The sequence below is a fragment of the Heteronotia binoei genome, chromosome 11 (genome assembly GCF_032191835.1).
Source record: "Heteronotia binoei isolate CCM8104 ecotype False Entrance Well chromosome 11, APGP_CSIRO_Hbin_v1, whole genome shotgun sequence".
Taxonomy (NCBI): Eukaryota; Metazoa; Chordata; class Lepidosauria; order Squamata; family Gekkonidae; genus Heteronotia; species Heteronotia binoei.
In genome coordinates, this window is record NC_083233.1 from 83,003,724 (window position 1) to 83,017,615 (window position 13,892).

The 13,892-nt window shown below is 49.3% G+C and overlaps 1 protein-coding gene across 1 annotated transcript in view; it reads left to right on the forward strand.

The window, feature by feature from the left end:
* The first annotated feature begins 586 nt into the window (after nt 1–586).
* FAM222A (family with sequence similarity 222 member A) overlaps nt 587–13,892 on the forward strand; it is an 88,989-nt gene continuing 75,683 nt past the window's right edge. Inside the window, exon 1 of the mRNA XM_060249841.1 lies at nt 587–718. Within this exon, the coding sequence (XP_060105824.1) occupies nt 637–718 (82 nt within the window). The 5' untranslated portion in view covers nt 587–636. The remainder of the gene's footprint in view (nt 719–13,892) is intronic.

Below are 13,892 nucleotides of genomic sequence, written 5' to 3' on the forward strand. Positions count from 1 at the left end.
CTGCTTACCAAGCAGGTGCTCTACCACTGAGCCACCATCCCTCCCCAAAGGAGGGATGCCAACTGGCTTGACTTGGAGAAGTGATTTAAAGAGAGAAATGCCTTCTCCAAGCCAGTTGACAAGGTGGCGGGGGCTTCAAGAGCCGCACAATATGTGTGAAAGAGCCACATGTGGCTCCCGAGCCACAGTTTGTCCACTCCTGCTCTAGACCAACAAGACTTGCCCACCTGGATCCCTCTTCCTGCTGCTGTAACCTATCCAGTAGAGTCACTGGATGCCTCTAAAGGTGCTGCTGGACTCGCATCGAACACATCTTCAGTGGTAATGAGGCTTAGAAATGTGATTTCTGATCTGAATGTGTTCATTCTTACAAAACTAAACTCTGCACTGTGTTCCATGTCACGTTTTTGTCATGTGCGCCTCTGCCCTGGGTAGCCTGTTTGGGGGCCTGTTGAAACAGAACCATGAAGGCCTCAACCCTTCATCCCTTCACACTTCCCTGTGTTATTGGCCAGTGGCTGTGTCACTCTTAAGGTTTCTCCTGTTTCACTGACTGAAGCTTTTCTTCTTTTTTGGTTTTCTTGCAGCGCATTCTGGAGTGACGGCACCCGAACCCTCCTCTCAACCTGTTCAGCCATGTTGGCCTGCCTGCAGAGAACGCAGAACCCTCCCAGCCAGCACCTGGCGTGTCCTAACAAGACCCTGGAGCCACGCAAGTGTGAGTACCTCAACCAGCTTGTTCTCGAGCTGACTCGAATCTGGAGGCCCCTTAACCCTTTTCCAGCCTGTGAGTCACCTTTGGAATTCTAACAATGTTGTGGACGCAGGCACAAAATGGCGGCTGCAGGAGGTGGGGCTATCCACAAAATGGCCACCACAATGTAGATACTTGTGCTGTGGTGGTAGCTTTTAAAATCTGCATAGCCAATCAGAAGCGTTGCTGGGCAAAAGCCCCATCTGGCCCAGCCCACATGGCAGTTACCAGGGAAGCTGTTGGCGGGCACTGTGGGCACCATGTTGGGGACACCTCCTTAACTGCATTCACATGAACAATGGCTGTGAGTGGCATTGGGCATTCTCCCGGGGCTATTCTGCAGTATGTACTTCAGTTGTTATCCACTGGTGCATTCTTTCTGTCAGTCTTTCTCCTGGTAACAAAGCAGAAGTGTTGCGCACCATTAGTGTGGGATATCCCAGGTTCTCTTCTGCACAAGTTTCTATGTAAGAGCCACATAGAATAAACATTAGATGTTTGAGAGCCGCAAGACATGAACGTTAGGTGTTTGAGAACCAGGACAGGAAGGAAGGAAAGAAGGAAGGAAGATGGATGCAGGGAGAGAGGAAGGAAGGTGGAAGAAAGCAATTTTAACTTTAAGTGCATTCTCCAAGCCACCGGCTAGCTTAGCTTGGAGAAGTGATTGAAAGAAAGAAATGTCTTCTCCAAATTGGCTGATGGGGCAGTAGGGTCTTTGAAAGCCACACAATATGTATGAAAGAGCCACATGTGGCTGCCGGGCCACAGTTTGGCCACCCCTGACCTCTCTGACGGCAGGCCTGCTCACAGGCAGCCCCCTCCCCATGTGTGCCTTCCCAGAAGATACTCAGTGAACAGCAGGTACTTACAGGGAAGTGCGTCCTTGTTTTTCAGCTGTGGCTGTGCTTACTCTGAGAGTGAGGAAGCATGAGTGTGCAAACAAGCATTAACGCAGGGCTTGGTCTTTGTGCAGAAGTGGGAAAATGTGTGAAGCCACAGTGACATGTGGGCGAGGAAACCAGAAGATGGAAGGGCAGCCTGGCCTGGCCACCTCCATCCAGGCAGGAGGAGCAAACTCTTGGCCCGTCTCCCTCCCTTTTGATGCTCTCCTGCCTTATTGAAAGAGACATTTATTTAGCTGATAATTAAAAAGAACAGGGAAAGCAGATGGGAGGCAGGTGGGGGTGGGGGGAGCAGTTGGCAGGGGAGGGGGAGCTGGTGTTGAGTCGAAGGAGCAGCGGAGATAAGCAGGTTTGAACCTGGGCTGCCATGGCTGAGAGCAGGGTCCCTGGTGAGGTGGGAGCTCCGCAACGGAGCTGTGTGGGACTGCCTCAGATCCTACCCTGCTCACCTGCTTCTCGGGAGCCGTGGGCCCTGCTGCTTTCTGTCCTTCCTTCCCTCCCTCCCTCCCCTCCTCCTTTTAAAATTCCTTCCTCCGGCCCCCGTAATTACTTCTCCAGGTTTTGCTTTGGCTCTGCAGTTCCTGATGAGTTGGCCTTTCTGATAAGCTGTAAACTAGTTGCATTAAAATAGGCATGGAAAGGTCACTCCAGCAAAGCACCTGTTTCTTATGAACTTTGTCTCTCCATCCAAAGCTGTGATTAAATGTATATTTTATGAGCCCTGGTTTAGGCAGGCGGCTGTGCCCTCCCAGCAGGCAGAGCCGCTCGGATCCTGGACTGATGAATATGCGTATCAGTCAGGGAGGGGGATTTGGCCCACAGTCCCCCTTTTCCTTCCTCCTTGTGGACAATCCACACCCTCCCCCTTCTCAGGTCCCGGCAGAAGGCTCCATTGGGCACAACAGCCGCAAAACGTTTGGCTAACAAATTACCCGTATTTTTCGCTCCATAAGACGCACCTGAGCATAAGACTCACCTAGTTTTTAGAGCCGTTTGTGTGAATTTAGAGGCATTTGTGTGAATTTTTTGCAGTATTCGCTCCTTAAGACGCACACACTTTTCCCTCCACTTTTTTTTGGGGGGGGGAAAGTGAGTCTTATGGTGCAAAAAATACTGTAGGTGTTTGGGGAGATTCTCCTCCCATGCGCACACGTCTGGGCTGCCGCTTGTTTCCTTCCAGCAGCACGCTTGCCTCTGAGGAGGGGGGAAGTTAGCTGTGTTTCGTGCCTGTTGCTGCCACATCGTTTGGGAAATCTGGGTGCTTTGTCCAGTGTGGTGTGTTTCAGGGTTTCTATTTACAGGGAGGGGACTCTAACTTGCACAGTGCAGAGATGGCTGGCAGAGGATTTGGGGGCGTGCTGTGTTTAAATATACCTATTTTAAACATTTAAACACTGCCTTTCCACTAGATTGGGATTCCTGAAGTGTTCTCAGGTGCACATGAACAAATGAAGCTGCCTTCTACTGAATCAGACCCCCCTTGGGTCCATCAAAGTCAGTCTTGTCTACTCAGACTGGCAGCGGCTCTCCAGGGTCTCAAGCTGAGGTTTTTCACACCTATTTGCCTGGGCCCTTTTTAGTTGGAGATGCCGGGGACTGAACGTGGGACCCTCTGCTTACCAAGCAGATGCTCTACCATTGAGCCACCGTCCCTCCCCAAATATATGAACGTATAAAGCTGCCTTCTACTGAATCAGACCTCCCTGGGTCCATCAAAGGCAGTCTTGTCTACTCAGACTGGCAGCGGCTCTCCTGGGTCTCCAGCGGAGGTTTTTCATGCCTACTTGCCTGGACCCTTTTTAGTTGGAGATGCCGGAGATTGAACCTGGGACCTTCTGCTTACCAAGTAGATGCTTTACCACTGAGCCACTGTCCCTCCCCAAAAACATGTTTAGGGGTTTCAGGCACATGCTCCATTCTCCTTTGGGGACTTGCTGTTGCTCCATATGATATTTTTTGGAACACATTAAGTACCTATTCTCTAGCTGCTCATGGCAGGGGGGAGGTCAGTTGGGGGGGGGGGCACTGCCAGTCTGCCTTTCTAGGAAGTTCATCTGCTGTCCGTCAGAGTAAATTATGCAGGTGTGAAGGATCTGCCTCTATGCTTTGAAGCCTCTATGTCTTGAAGCCTGCCTTTCAGGCTGTAGGTTTCCTGAAGATGGCTGTGGTTTTAGGCTGACCACAGAATAGATTCCAGCCCTGCCCACCCAACTCCCATCCACCCCATTCCTGTGCCACGCAGCCATCTTCCTCTGTGCAAATTCAGGGAGCCTGGAGGCTTGCTCCGTCCACCCTTCACCTACATCTGCCACTGCTCTTAATCAGAATTTTAGCTGACCGTTGGGTTCCCTTCATTGTGAGGCAGAGGCAGCCGGCTGCTCCCCCTCAGCCCCCCTTCCTGTTATTTCAAATTAAATATCAGGTGATATTCAGGGCTGCGCATCATATGAACATACGAAGCTGCCTTCTACTGAATCAGACCCCCCCTCGGTCCATCAAAGTCAGTCTTGTCTACTCAGACTGGCAGCGGCTCTCCAGGGTCTCAAGCGGAGGTTTTTCACACCTATTTGCCTGGATGCTTTTTAGTTGGAGCTGCCAGGGATTGAACCTGGGACCTTCTGCTTACCAAGCAGATGCTCTACCACTGAGCCACCGTCCCTCCCCAAATCTGTCATTGAATGCAATCCCCTCCTGCTTGTTGTTTATTGCACCTGTGATAAGCTGTGTGTATGTGTGGGGGAGATAAGCGCTGTGCAGCTGAATTCATGGTGCTGGGTTGGGGGGGGGGGGAGATTTCGGCCTGTGTGAAGGGGCAGCGGGGTGGGGGTGGGGGTTTCGGCTGTCTTGTCCTCTGAGCTCTTGCTTATGCAGCTGAAAAAAGATAACGCTTCTTAAAACTAGGCACGATTTAGAAGCACCTCTGATTACTTAATTTGCTCCGGAGTATCTTGGTAATTATCTTTATGGGCCTTATTTCTTGTCCTCTGCCATCGTTACCGTCGATATTAAACGAGCCCGGCTCACAGGACGGCGGTGCTTGGGCCTGCCGCCTCTGCCGCAGCGAAATCCTATTACCCTGCCTGTGCCGCTGATTAATTTTTGTATTAATTTTGCGTCAAAGGTGAGCCTGCTAATATTTGCCCCCCTGCCTGTGCTGGGAACCGCAGGAGACGCTGACATTTCTGAGGCGCTCCTTTGTTAATTGGGGTCCAATTTGTTCCAACGGGCCACGCAGAACTGGCAGGGAACATGGGATGGAGGGGAAGGGGCTTAAATGCAAGACAGTCAAGGAGTCTTTCTCTTTTTCCTTCTCCTGTCACAGAATTGGCTTTTTTGCCCTTGGGGGGGTGGGGCTGGGTTGTGGCTCTGCCCCCTCATGGATTTTCCAGCTGCCTACGGAGCAATAAATGGAGGAAACTTGAATGTGGTGTTCGGCCTGGTTGCTTGCTAGCTATCAAACTGGATCCTGCTCGGCTCAGTTTGGTCCTCTTGCTAACCGTTGCTTGTGCTGCCAGTGCGACTGGATGACCTGGCAGCCCTGAAGGGACATGGAGGGCCAAGCTGGCAAGGGGGGCACTTGCAGGGGGTGGGGCTGCTTGTCACATCCTGACTCGAAGGACTGGCAGAGCAAGTTTTCTGTTTGGTTTAGAAACGAGTGCCGTGACCTTGTGTGCTCCTTCTCCTTTAACCTGCCTCTGTTGAGCAAACGTGAATTCAGCCTTGAATTTTGCAGAGGCCTTTGAGTGTCTCTGCTTTGCATGCCCAAAGGTCTCAGTCCATGGAATCAGCAGTTGGAACATATATGAACATATGCAGCTGCTGCCTTCTGCTGAATCAGTCCCCCTGGTTCCATCAAAGTCAGTCTTGTCTACTCAGACTGGCAGAGGCTCTCCAGGGGTATCAGGCAGTGTTTCCTCTAAGCGGAGTTAGTGTGAGCTAGCTCACAGATTTTTGCCTTAGCTCAGGAAGGATGGCCCCAGAGCACAACAATTAATGAAGTAGCTCACAATTTTAATGCCAGCAGCTAACGAAGTAGAATTTTTGCTCACAAGACTCTGCAGCTTAGAGGGAACACTGGTCTCAGGCTGTGGTTTTTCACACCTATGTGCCTGGTTTTTCACACCTTTTTATCTGGAGATGCTGAGGATTGAACTTGGGACCTCCTGCTTACCAAGCGGATGCTCTACCACCGAGCCACAATCCCTCCCATATATATGAACATATGAAGCTGCCTTCTACTGAATCAGACCCCCCTGGGTCCATCAAAGTCAGTCTTGTCTCCTCAGACTGGCAGCGGCTCTCCAGGGTCTCAAGCTGAGGTCTTTCACACCTACTTGCTTGGACTCTTTTTAGCTGGAAATGCCAGGGATTGAACCTGGGACCTTCTGCTTACCAAGCAGATGCTCTGCCACTGAGCCACCGTCCTTCCCCCCAGTTGAACATATGAACACATGTGAACATATGAAGCTGCCTTCTACTGAATCAGACCCTCCTGGGTCCATCAAAGTCAGACTGGCAGCAGCTCTCCAGGGTCTCAGACTGAGGTTTTTCACGCCTATTTGCCTGGACCCTTTTTAGTTGGAGATGCCGAGGATTGAACCTGGAACCTTCTGCTTACCAAGCAGAAGCTCTGCCACTGAGCCATCCCTCCCCAACATATAGGTACATATGAAGCTGCCTTCTACTGAATCAGACCCCCCTCGGTCCATCAAAGCCAATCTTGTCTACTCAGACTGGCAGTGGCTCTCCAGGGTCTCAAGCTGAGGTTTTTCACACCTATTTGCCTGGATGCTTTTTAGTTGGAGATGCCAGGGATTGAACCTGGGACTTTTTGCTTACCAAGCGGATGCTCTACCACTGAGCCACTGTCCCTCCTGTAAAATAGTTGAGCATGTGAAGCTGCCTTCTACTGAATCAGACCCTCCTTGGTCCATCAAAGTCAGTATTGTCTACTCAGACTAGCAGTGGCTCTCCAGGGTCTGAAGTTGAGGTTTTCCATGCCTATTTGCCTGGATCCTATTTAGTTGGAGATGCTGGGGATTGAACCTGGGACCTTCTGCTAACCAAGCGGATGCTCTACCACTGAGCCACCGTCCCTCCCTGGAGGAATCCCAGGGAGCAGGGATGGAGAATGGCCGTTCTCTGCTGCCAAAGGAGGAGGGAAGGGTGGGTGGGGAGGTACCCTTGTCTGTTGAAATGGGAAGAGAGGCACTGGAGGTGGTCTTGATGGTAAATTATATTAACCCATGTAGTAGAGTGAGGGCGGAATCTTTAACTGCCCCTCTTTATTGAGAAGTCCCCTCTCGTTATCATTAACTTAGCGGTGAATTCTTAGGAGAAAGCTTCGCTTTTGGCAACTGTGTTGTCTTTCCTTTGGTGCCTGGAGCACAACCTTGAAGCGTGTTTACCCAGAAGTGAGCAGGGCAGACACATTCTAGATTCCATTCCCTTTTCTGCTATTGGTTCATTTTCTGACCAAGAGTTCAAATTAGTTGCACCACAGTGAATCCTAGGAACATGACACAAAACACCTACTTGTGTAGTGCCCTGGTGTGTTCTGCAGCACAGGTTTGTCTGCTTTGAGACAAAGAATCCTAGAGTTGGAAGGGACCTCCAGGGTCATCTAGTCCAGCCCCCTGCACAATGCAGGAAACCCACAGACACCTCCCCCTAAATTCACAGGATCTTCATCGCTGTCAGAGGCCATCTAGCCTCTGTTTAAAAACCTCCAAGGAAGGAGAGCCCACCACCTCCCAAGGAGGAAGCCTGTTCCACTGAGGAATCGTTCTGTCAGGAAGTTCTTCCTAATGTTGAGCCAGAAACTCTTTTGATTTAATTTCAACCCATTGGTTCTGGTTCTACCTTCTGGGGCCACAGAAAACAATTCCACCCCATCCTCTAGTTGACAGCCCTTCAGGTACTTGAAGATGTTGATCCTATCACCTCTCAGCCGCCTCCTCTCCAGGCTAAACATGCCCAACTCCTTCATCCTTTTTTCATAGGACTTGGTCTCCAGACCCCTCACCATCTTCGTTGCCCTCCTTTGGACCCATTCCAGCTTGTCTATATCCTTCTTAAAATGTGGTGCCCAAAACTGAACACAAGACTCCAGGGGAGGTCTTATCAGAGCAGAGTAAAGCGATACCATCATTTCACGACATCTGGACACTATACTTCTTTTAAGACCGTTTGGGAAGGGCGGGGTATAAGTGTAATAAATAAATAAATAATACAGCCCAAAATGGTATTTGCATTTTTAGCCACCGCATCACATTGTTGACTCATGTTCAGCGTATGATCCACTAAGACCCCGAGATCCTTTTGGCACAGACTACTGCTAAGACAAGTCTTGCCCATCCTATAACCATGCATTGGATTTTTCCTACCAAAATGCAGAACTTTACATTTATCCCTGTTAAAATTCATTTTATTGGTTTTAGCCCAGTTTTCCAGCCTGTCAAGGTCTTCCTGTAAACTGTTTCTGACTTCTACTGTATTTGCAGTAGAAGAGGGGAACCGTGACCCGAACGGCTTTCTCTTTGGCTCGTCATTCCAGTGCAGTGGCTCGTCATTCCAGTGCGTTCCAGTGCATTCCAGAGCTGTAGGACAAGAGCCCACAGGCCAGTGCCAGGGCTAAATGGGCCAGGTTGTGGCCAGAGTGGCCAATCCTTACTGAAGTGAACTTTCCTTCTGCTGGGTAGAGAGGTACAGATATCTGCACTGTGCTTAAAGGTGCATGACCTATTACGGCTTCTGTTTTGATGTCAGCCATCAGTTGAAAGTCTCCAATGCTGGTTTTTTAAAACATAGAAAATGAAACTTTTGTTCTGTGCCTGCTTAGAAGGGAGCAGTCTGCCCAGCCTTCTGCAAAGCAAGGTGACCAAAACCTGGAAGCTCTCCCTGAGCCCGCAAACCTTCCCGCCTCATTAACTGCACAGGTCTTCTTTTTCTCTCTTTCTTTCCTTCCTTTCCCCAAGCCTTCCACTGGTAGGAGAAGGGAGCTTTTATTTAAATTATAAATCAAACACCACCCCACGCCCAGCCCCTCTTGCTGCTCCGCAGCTGCATAGCCCTGGCTTATATTTTAATTAAATGTCACTTTCTGCGCGCCTTCTGACTTCTTCTTTTTTCCCCTTCCCCCCCCCCCCTTTTTTTTTTGCATCTGTTGTAACTCCAGCTGCCGGCTCTGTGCAGGCAGGAAGTCTGAGCGGCTGTAATTGCTCAAGATCGATATTCCGCCCTGAGATGAAGAGCTGCTTGAAAAATTATAATTAAAAATGACTCTCGGAGGATGCCCCGCCCCCGGCTGCACATGAGAGGCGGGTTGGTTGCCTCTTGTGAGTGGTCAGTAGGAATGCGGCTCGGGGCAAGCCCTGTTTGGACATCCAGCCGTTGTTTATTGATGGTGTTATGGTAGAACAGGTGACAGAATGGAAGTTTCTGGGAATTACCATGAAACAGGATCTAACATGGGGGGCAAATACTTTAGCTCTAGAGAAAAAGGCCCAGCAACGACTATACTACTTAAGACTCTTAAGATCACTACAACTGTCAGGGAGTCTGCTGGTTGCCTTTTATCGTAGTTCCATTGAGAGCATTTTATCTTATTGCCTCTGCACGTGGTTTGGGAGCTGCACGGAAGCAGAGAGAAGGGTGCTCCAAAGAGTGACGAGAAGAGCACAAAAGATTTGTGGATGTTCTCTCCCCTCATTGGTGGATCTGTATAATATGGGATGTAAAAGGAAGATACAAATGATCCTAAGGGACCCTTCACATCTGGGCCATTTGCTATTTGAGATCTTACCGTCAGGTAGACGATATAGAGTGTTGAAGGCTAGGACAAACAGATTTAAGGACAGTTTCTATCCAAGTGCTGTGGTTAGGCTAAATGCAGGGTTATGAAGGATTATCTGTTTTAGATGTATTTAAATGGTTTTAATGGTTTAAATGGTTTTAGATGTATTTAAATGGTATGAATATGAATATGTGTGTTTGATGTGTTGGTATGTTTTGTGGAAGAGCACCTCATTTCGTTGCTCTCTTTTTGTTGAGAACAATGACAATAAATTTATCTATCTATCTATCTATCTATCTATCTATCTATCTATCTATCTATCTATCTATCCATCCATCCATCCATCCATCCATCCATTTGAGTGAGTGGGCCTCCGTTTGTTTGCAGCTTAGCAGCAGGCATATAAGAACAGAAGAGAAGTCATGTTGGATCAGGCCAGTGGCCCATCCAGTCCAACACTCTGTGTCACACAGTGGCCAAAAAACCCCAGGTGCCATCAGGAGGTCCATCAGTGGGGCCAGGACTCCAGAAGCCCTCCCACTGTGCCCCCCCAAGCACCAAGAAGACAGAGCATCACTGCCCAGACATAAGAACATAAGAGAAGCCATGTTGGATCAGGCCAATGGCCCATCCAGTCCAACACTCTGTGTCACACAGTGGCCAAAAAAGCCAGGCGCCATCAGGAGGTCCATCAGTGGGGCCAGGACTCCAGAAGCCCTCCCACTGTGCCCCCCCAAGCACCAAGAAGACAGAGCATCACTGCCCAGACATAAGAACATTAGAGAAGCCATGTTGGATCAGGCCAATGGCCCATTCAGTCCAACACTCTGTGTCACACAGTGGCCAAAAACAACTAGGTGCCATCAGGAGGTCCACCAGTGGGGCCAGGACACTAGAAGCCCTCCCACTGTTGCCCCCCCCCCCAAAGCACCAAGAATACAGAGCATCACTGCCCCAGACAGAGAATTCCATCAATATGCAGTGGCTAATAGCCACTGATGGACCTCTGCTCCATATGTTGTTCCAATCCCCTCTTGAAGCTATGCTGGCAGCCGCCACCATCTCCTGTGGCAGTGAATTCCACGTGTTAATCACCCTTTGAATAAAGAAGTACTTCCTTTTATCCATTCTAACCTGTCTGCTCCACAATTTCATTGAGTGCCCATGAGTTCTCGTATTGTGAGAAAAGGGAGAAAAGTACCTCTTCCTCTGCCTTCTCCATCCCATGCATAATCTCGTAAACCTCTATCGTGTCACCCTGCAGTCGACGTTTCTCCAAGCTAAAGAGCCCCAAGCGTTTTAACCTCTCTTCATAGGGAAAGTGTTCCAACCCTTTAATCATTCTAGTTGCCCTTTTCTGCACTTTTTCCAATGCTAGAATATCTTTTCTGAAGTGTGGTGACCAGAATTGTACGCAGTACTCTAACTGAGGCTGCACCATCGATTTATACAGGGGCACGTGAGACCCTGAGACACATCGTTCCGTGGAGCTGCAGAGAAGCCCTGCAGGGGAACCATCCACCCCTTGCAAAGCAAGTGAGAGAGATGGTCCTAAGCCAGGCTTCTGTGCCAGATTCCTTGTGCTTCTACTGGCTGTGTGAGACTCAGATACTCAATTAATCCCTGTGCTTTATTTGTGATTTAGAATTCATGCATACCTTTCTCCCCAGTGGGGAGATCCAAAGCGACTTACATCTTTCTCCTCTCCTCCATTTTGTCCTTACAACAACCCTGTGAGGTAGGTGCTGCTGTGAGGGGAAGGGGACGGGCTCTGACAGTCCTCTGGGTGTGATGATGTGTATCCCTCAGGGAAGTAGTCCTTGCTTTCTTTGTAAGTTAGCAAATGATTTGTCACCCAGTAGATTTTGCCTGCATTGACTTGGAGCGATGTAATTTACCGCTAGCATTAAAAAAAAAAAATTGGTACATTGGATGCTGTGTGGCCAGCCGTCTTCCCCCCACCAATGATGCTTTCCCTCCTTGGTGCTCCAGCCAGCTTGCAAGAGCTCAGTAAAAGTGCTGTGGTCAAAATGGGCTCCTCTGGGTTAGCAACCGTCGCTGCCTCCGGGAACATCTGGCGGTTGGAGGGTGCATTTCTTGGACTGAAGGAATCAAAGAACAAGTCCCCCAAACTAGTGCTGTAAGAAGCGTTTCGTTGGATGATGGAATGTGGGAAGAGTCTCTTAAGACAAAGGAATCTGAAACGGTATTACAGGCAGCTTTACTGCTGAGGCTTATTTTGGCCCACTATTTTCAACAATTTCACAATTGATGGAAGTTTCAATTTAACATCTGCGAGGCTGAAGAAAGAATTTCTAGAACTCAAATTGTCTGCATTCGAAATTCAGTCCGCACTAGCGGAATCGGGTGAATGTCTGTGAGAGCTTTAAAATCAAGAAACTGACACACGCAAGCAGAGAGTCTTTTTATGAACTTTAATTCTGTCTTTGCACATTGCGTTAGTGTTATATGAATTTTTGTAGAATAGAATGAACTTTTGTAGAAGTGTAATGAATTGTGTTGTAACAGTGCTGAATTTCCATTGAATATATATTGTTGAATTGTTGAGTATTTTCAGGATTTTTTCGTTATTTTCCCACATTTTTTGCTGTAAGGCATTGAAGTTGTGAGCTGCAGCATAAATTAGTGTGATCTGGAGTCATCCTTCCTCAAACAAAAATGTGTGAACTGGAGGCTAAAAATCTGTGAGCTAGCTCACGCTAATTCAGCTGAGAGGGAACACTGGTGGTGACCTATCATGACCTACATAGTTCCCCTCTCCTCCATTTTATTTCCACCACAGCCTTGTGGTGCATTTGATTGGCCCAAGGTCACTTAGCAAACTTAGAGCTTCCATTCTGGGTATCATACCTGAGGGATCGCCTCTCCCTGGATGTGCCCTGACGGGCCTGGCACTCAGAAAACCAGCATCTCCTGGTTGTCCCTGACTTTTAAGGATGTCTGTCTGGCCTCGACCAGGTCCAGGTCTTTTTCTGGCTTGGCCCCGGCCTAGTAGAACATGGTCCCATTGGAGATTAAGGCCCTGCCAAATTTGCTACCTTTTCACAGGTCCTGCAAGAGAGCCAGTTTGGTGTAGCGGTGAAGTGCGCGGACTCTTATCTGGGAGAACCGGATTTGATTCCCCACTCCTCCACTTGCACCTGCTAGCATGGCCTTGGGTCAGCCATAGTTCTGGCAGAGGTTGTCCTTGATAGGGCACCTTCTGTGAGAGCTCTCTCAGCCCCACCCACCTCACAGGGTGTCTGGTGTGGGGAAGGGAAGGTAAAGGAGATTGTGAGCTGCTCTGAGTGGAGGGTGGAATATAAATCCAATGTCGTCGTCCTCTTCTTCGCTACGTACAGGGCTTTTTTGTAGCAGGAACTCCTTTGCATATTAGGCCACATCCTCCTGATGTAGCCAACCCTCCTGGTGCTTACAGTAGACCCTCTTTGGTGTAGTGGTTAAGTGTGCGGACTCTTCTCTGGGAGAACCGGGTTTCATTCCCCACTCCTCCACTTGCAGCTGCTGGAATGGCCTTGGGTCAGCCATAGCTCTTGCAGAGTTGTCCTTGAAAGGGCAGCTTCTGGGAGAGCCCTCTCAGCCCTACCCACCTCACAGGGTGTCTGTTGTGGGGGAGGAAGATAAAGGAGATTGTGAGCCACTCTGAGATTTGGAGTGAAGGACGGGATATAAATCCCCCCCCCTCAAAAAAAAAAAGATGGAGCTGTTCCACCAGGCCTTGGGTGAAGCAGCTGGCATCCACATTAAACCAAACTAAACTAAACTGGGCTGCCTTGAAAAGGCCCACTTGAAATATGGCATCATGAATTAGCGGCCAGCTGGAAATTGTTCTGACCTTGTACTCTTCTGCCTCCGGCTCTGAACCAGGTGGTTTCTACTTGTTCTAATGTTTTTTATTGATTTTTAATATCTTAAGTGTTGTAATGTTGTATGTTGTAATCTGCCTTGAGCCCGTTCGTGGGGTAGGGCAGGATATAAATTTACTAAAATAAGTAAATAAGATAAGCTCTGCTGGGTCAGACCAACAGGCCATCTAGTCCAGCACCCTGTGGCCAACAGAGTGGGCAGCTGGTTTCTCTGGAGGACAACAGCATGACAGAGAGGCCGAGGCCTTCCCATGAGAAGAACATCAGAAGAGCCCTGCTGGGTCAGACCAGGGAGGGTCCATCTAGTCCAACCTCCTGTCTCTCACAGGGGCCAGCCAGTTCCTCTGGAGGGCCAACAACAGGGCAGAGAGGCTGAGGCCTTCCCCTGAGAAGAACATCAGAAGAGCCCTGCTGGATCAGACCAGGGAGGGTCCATCTAGTCCAGCCTCCTGTCTCAGTGGCCAGCCAGTTTCTCTGGAGGGCCAACAACAGGGCAGAGAGACTGAGGCCTTCCCCTGAGAAGAACATCAGAAGAGCCCTGCTGGGTCAGACCA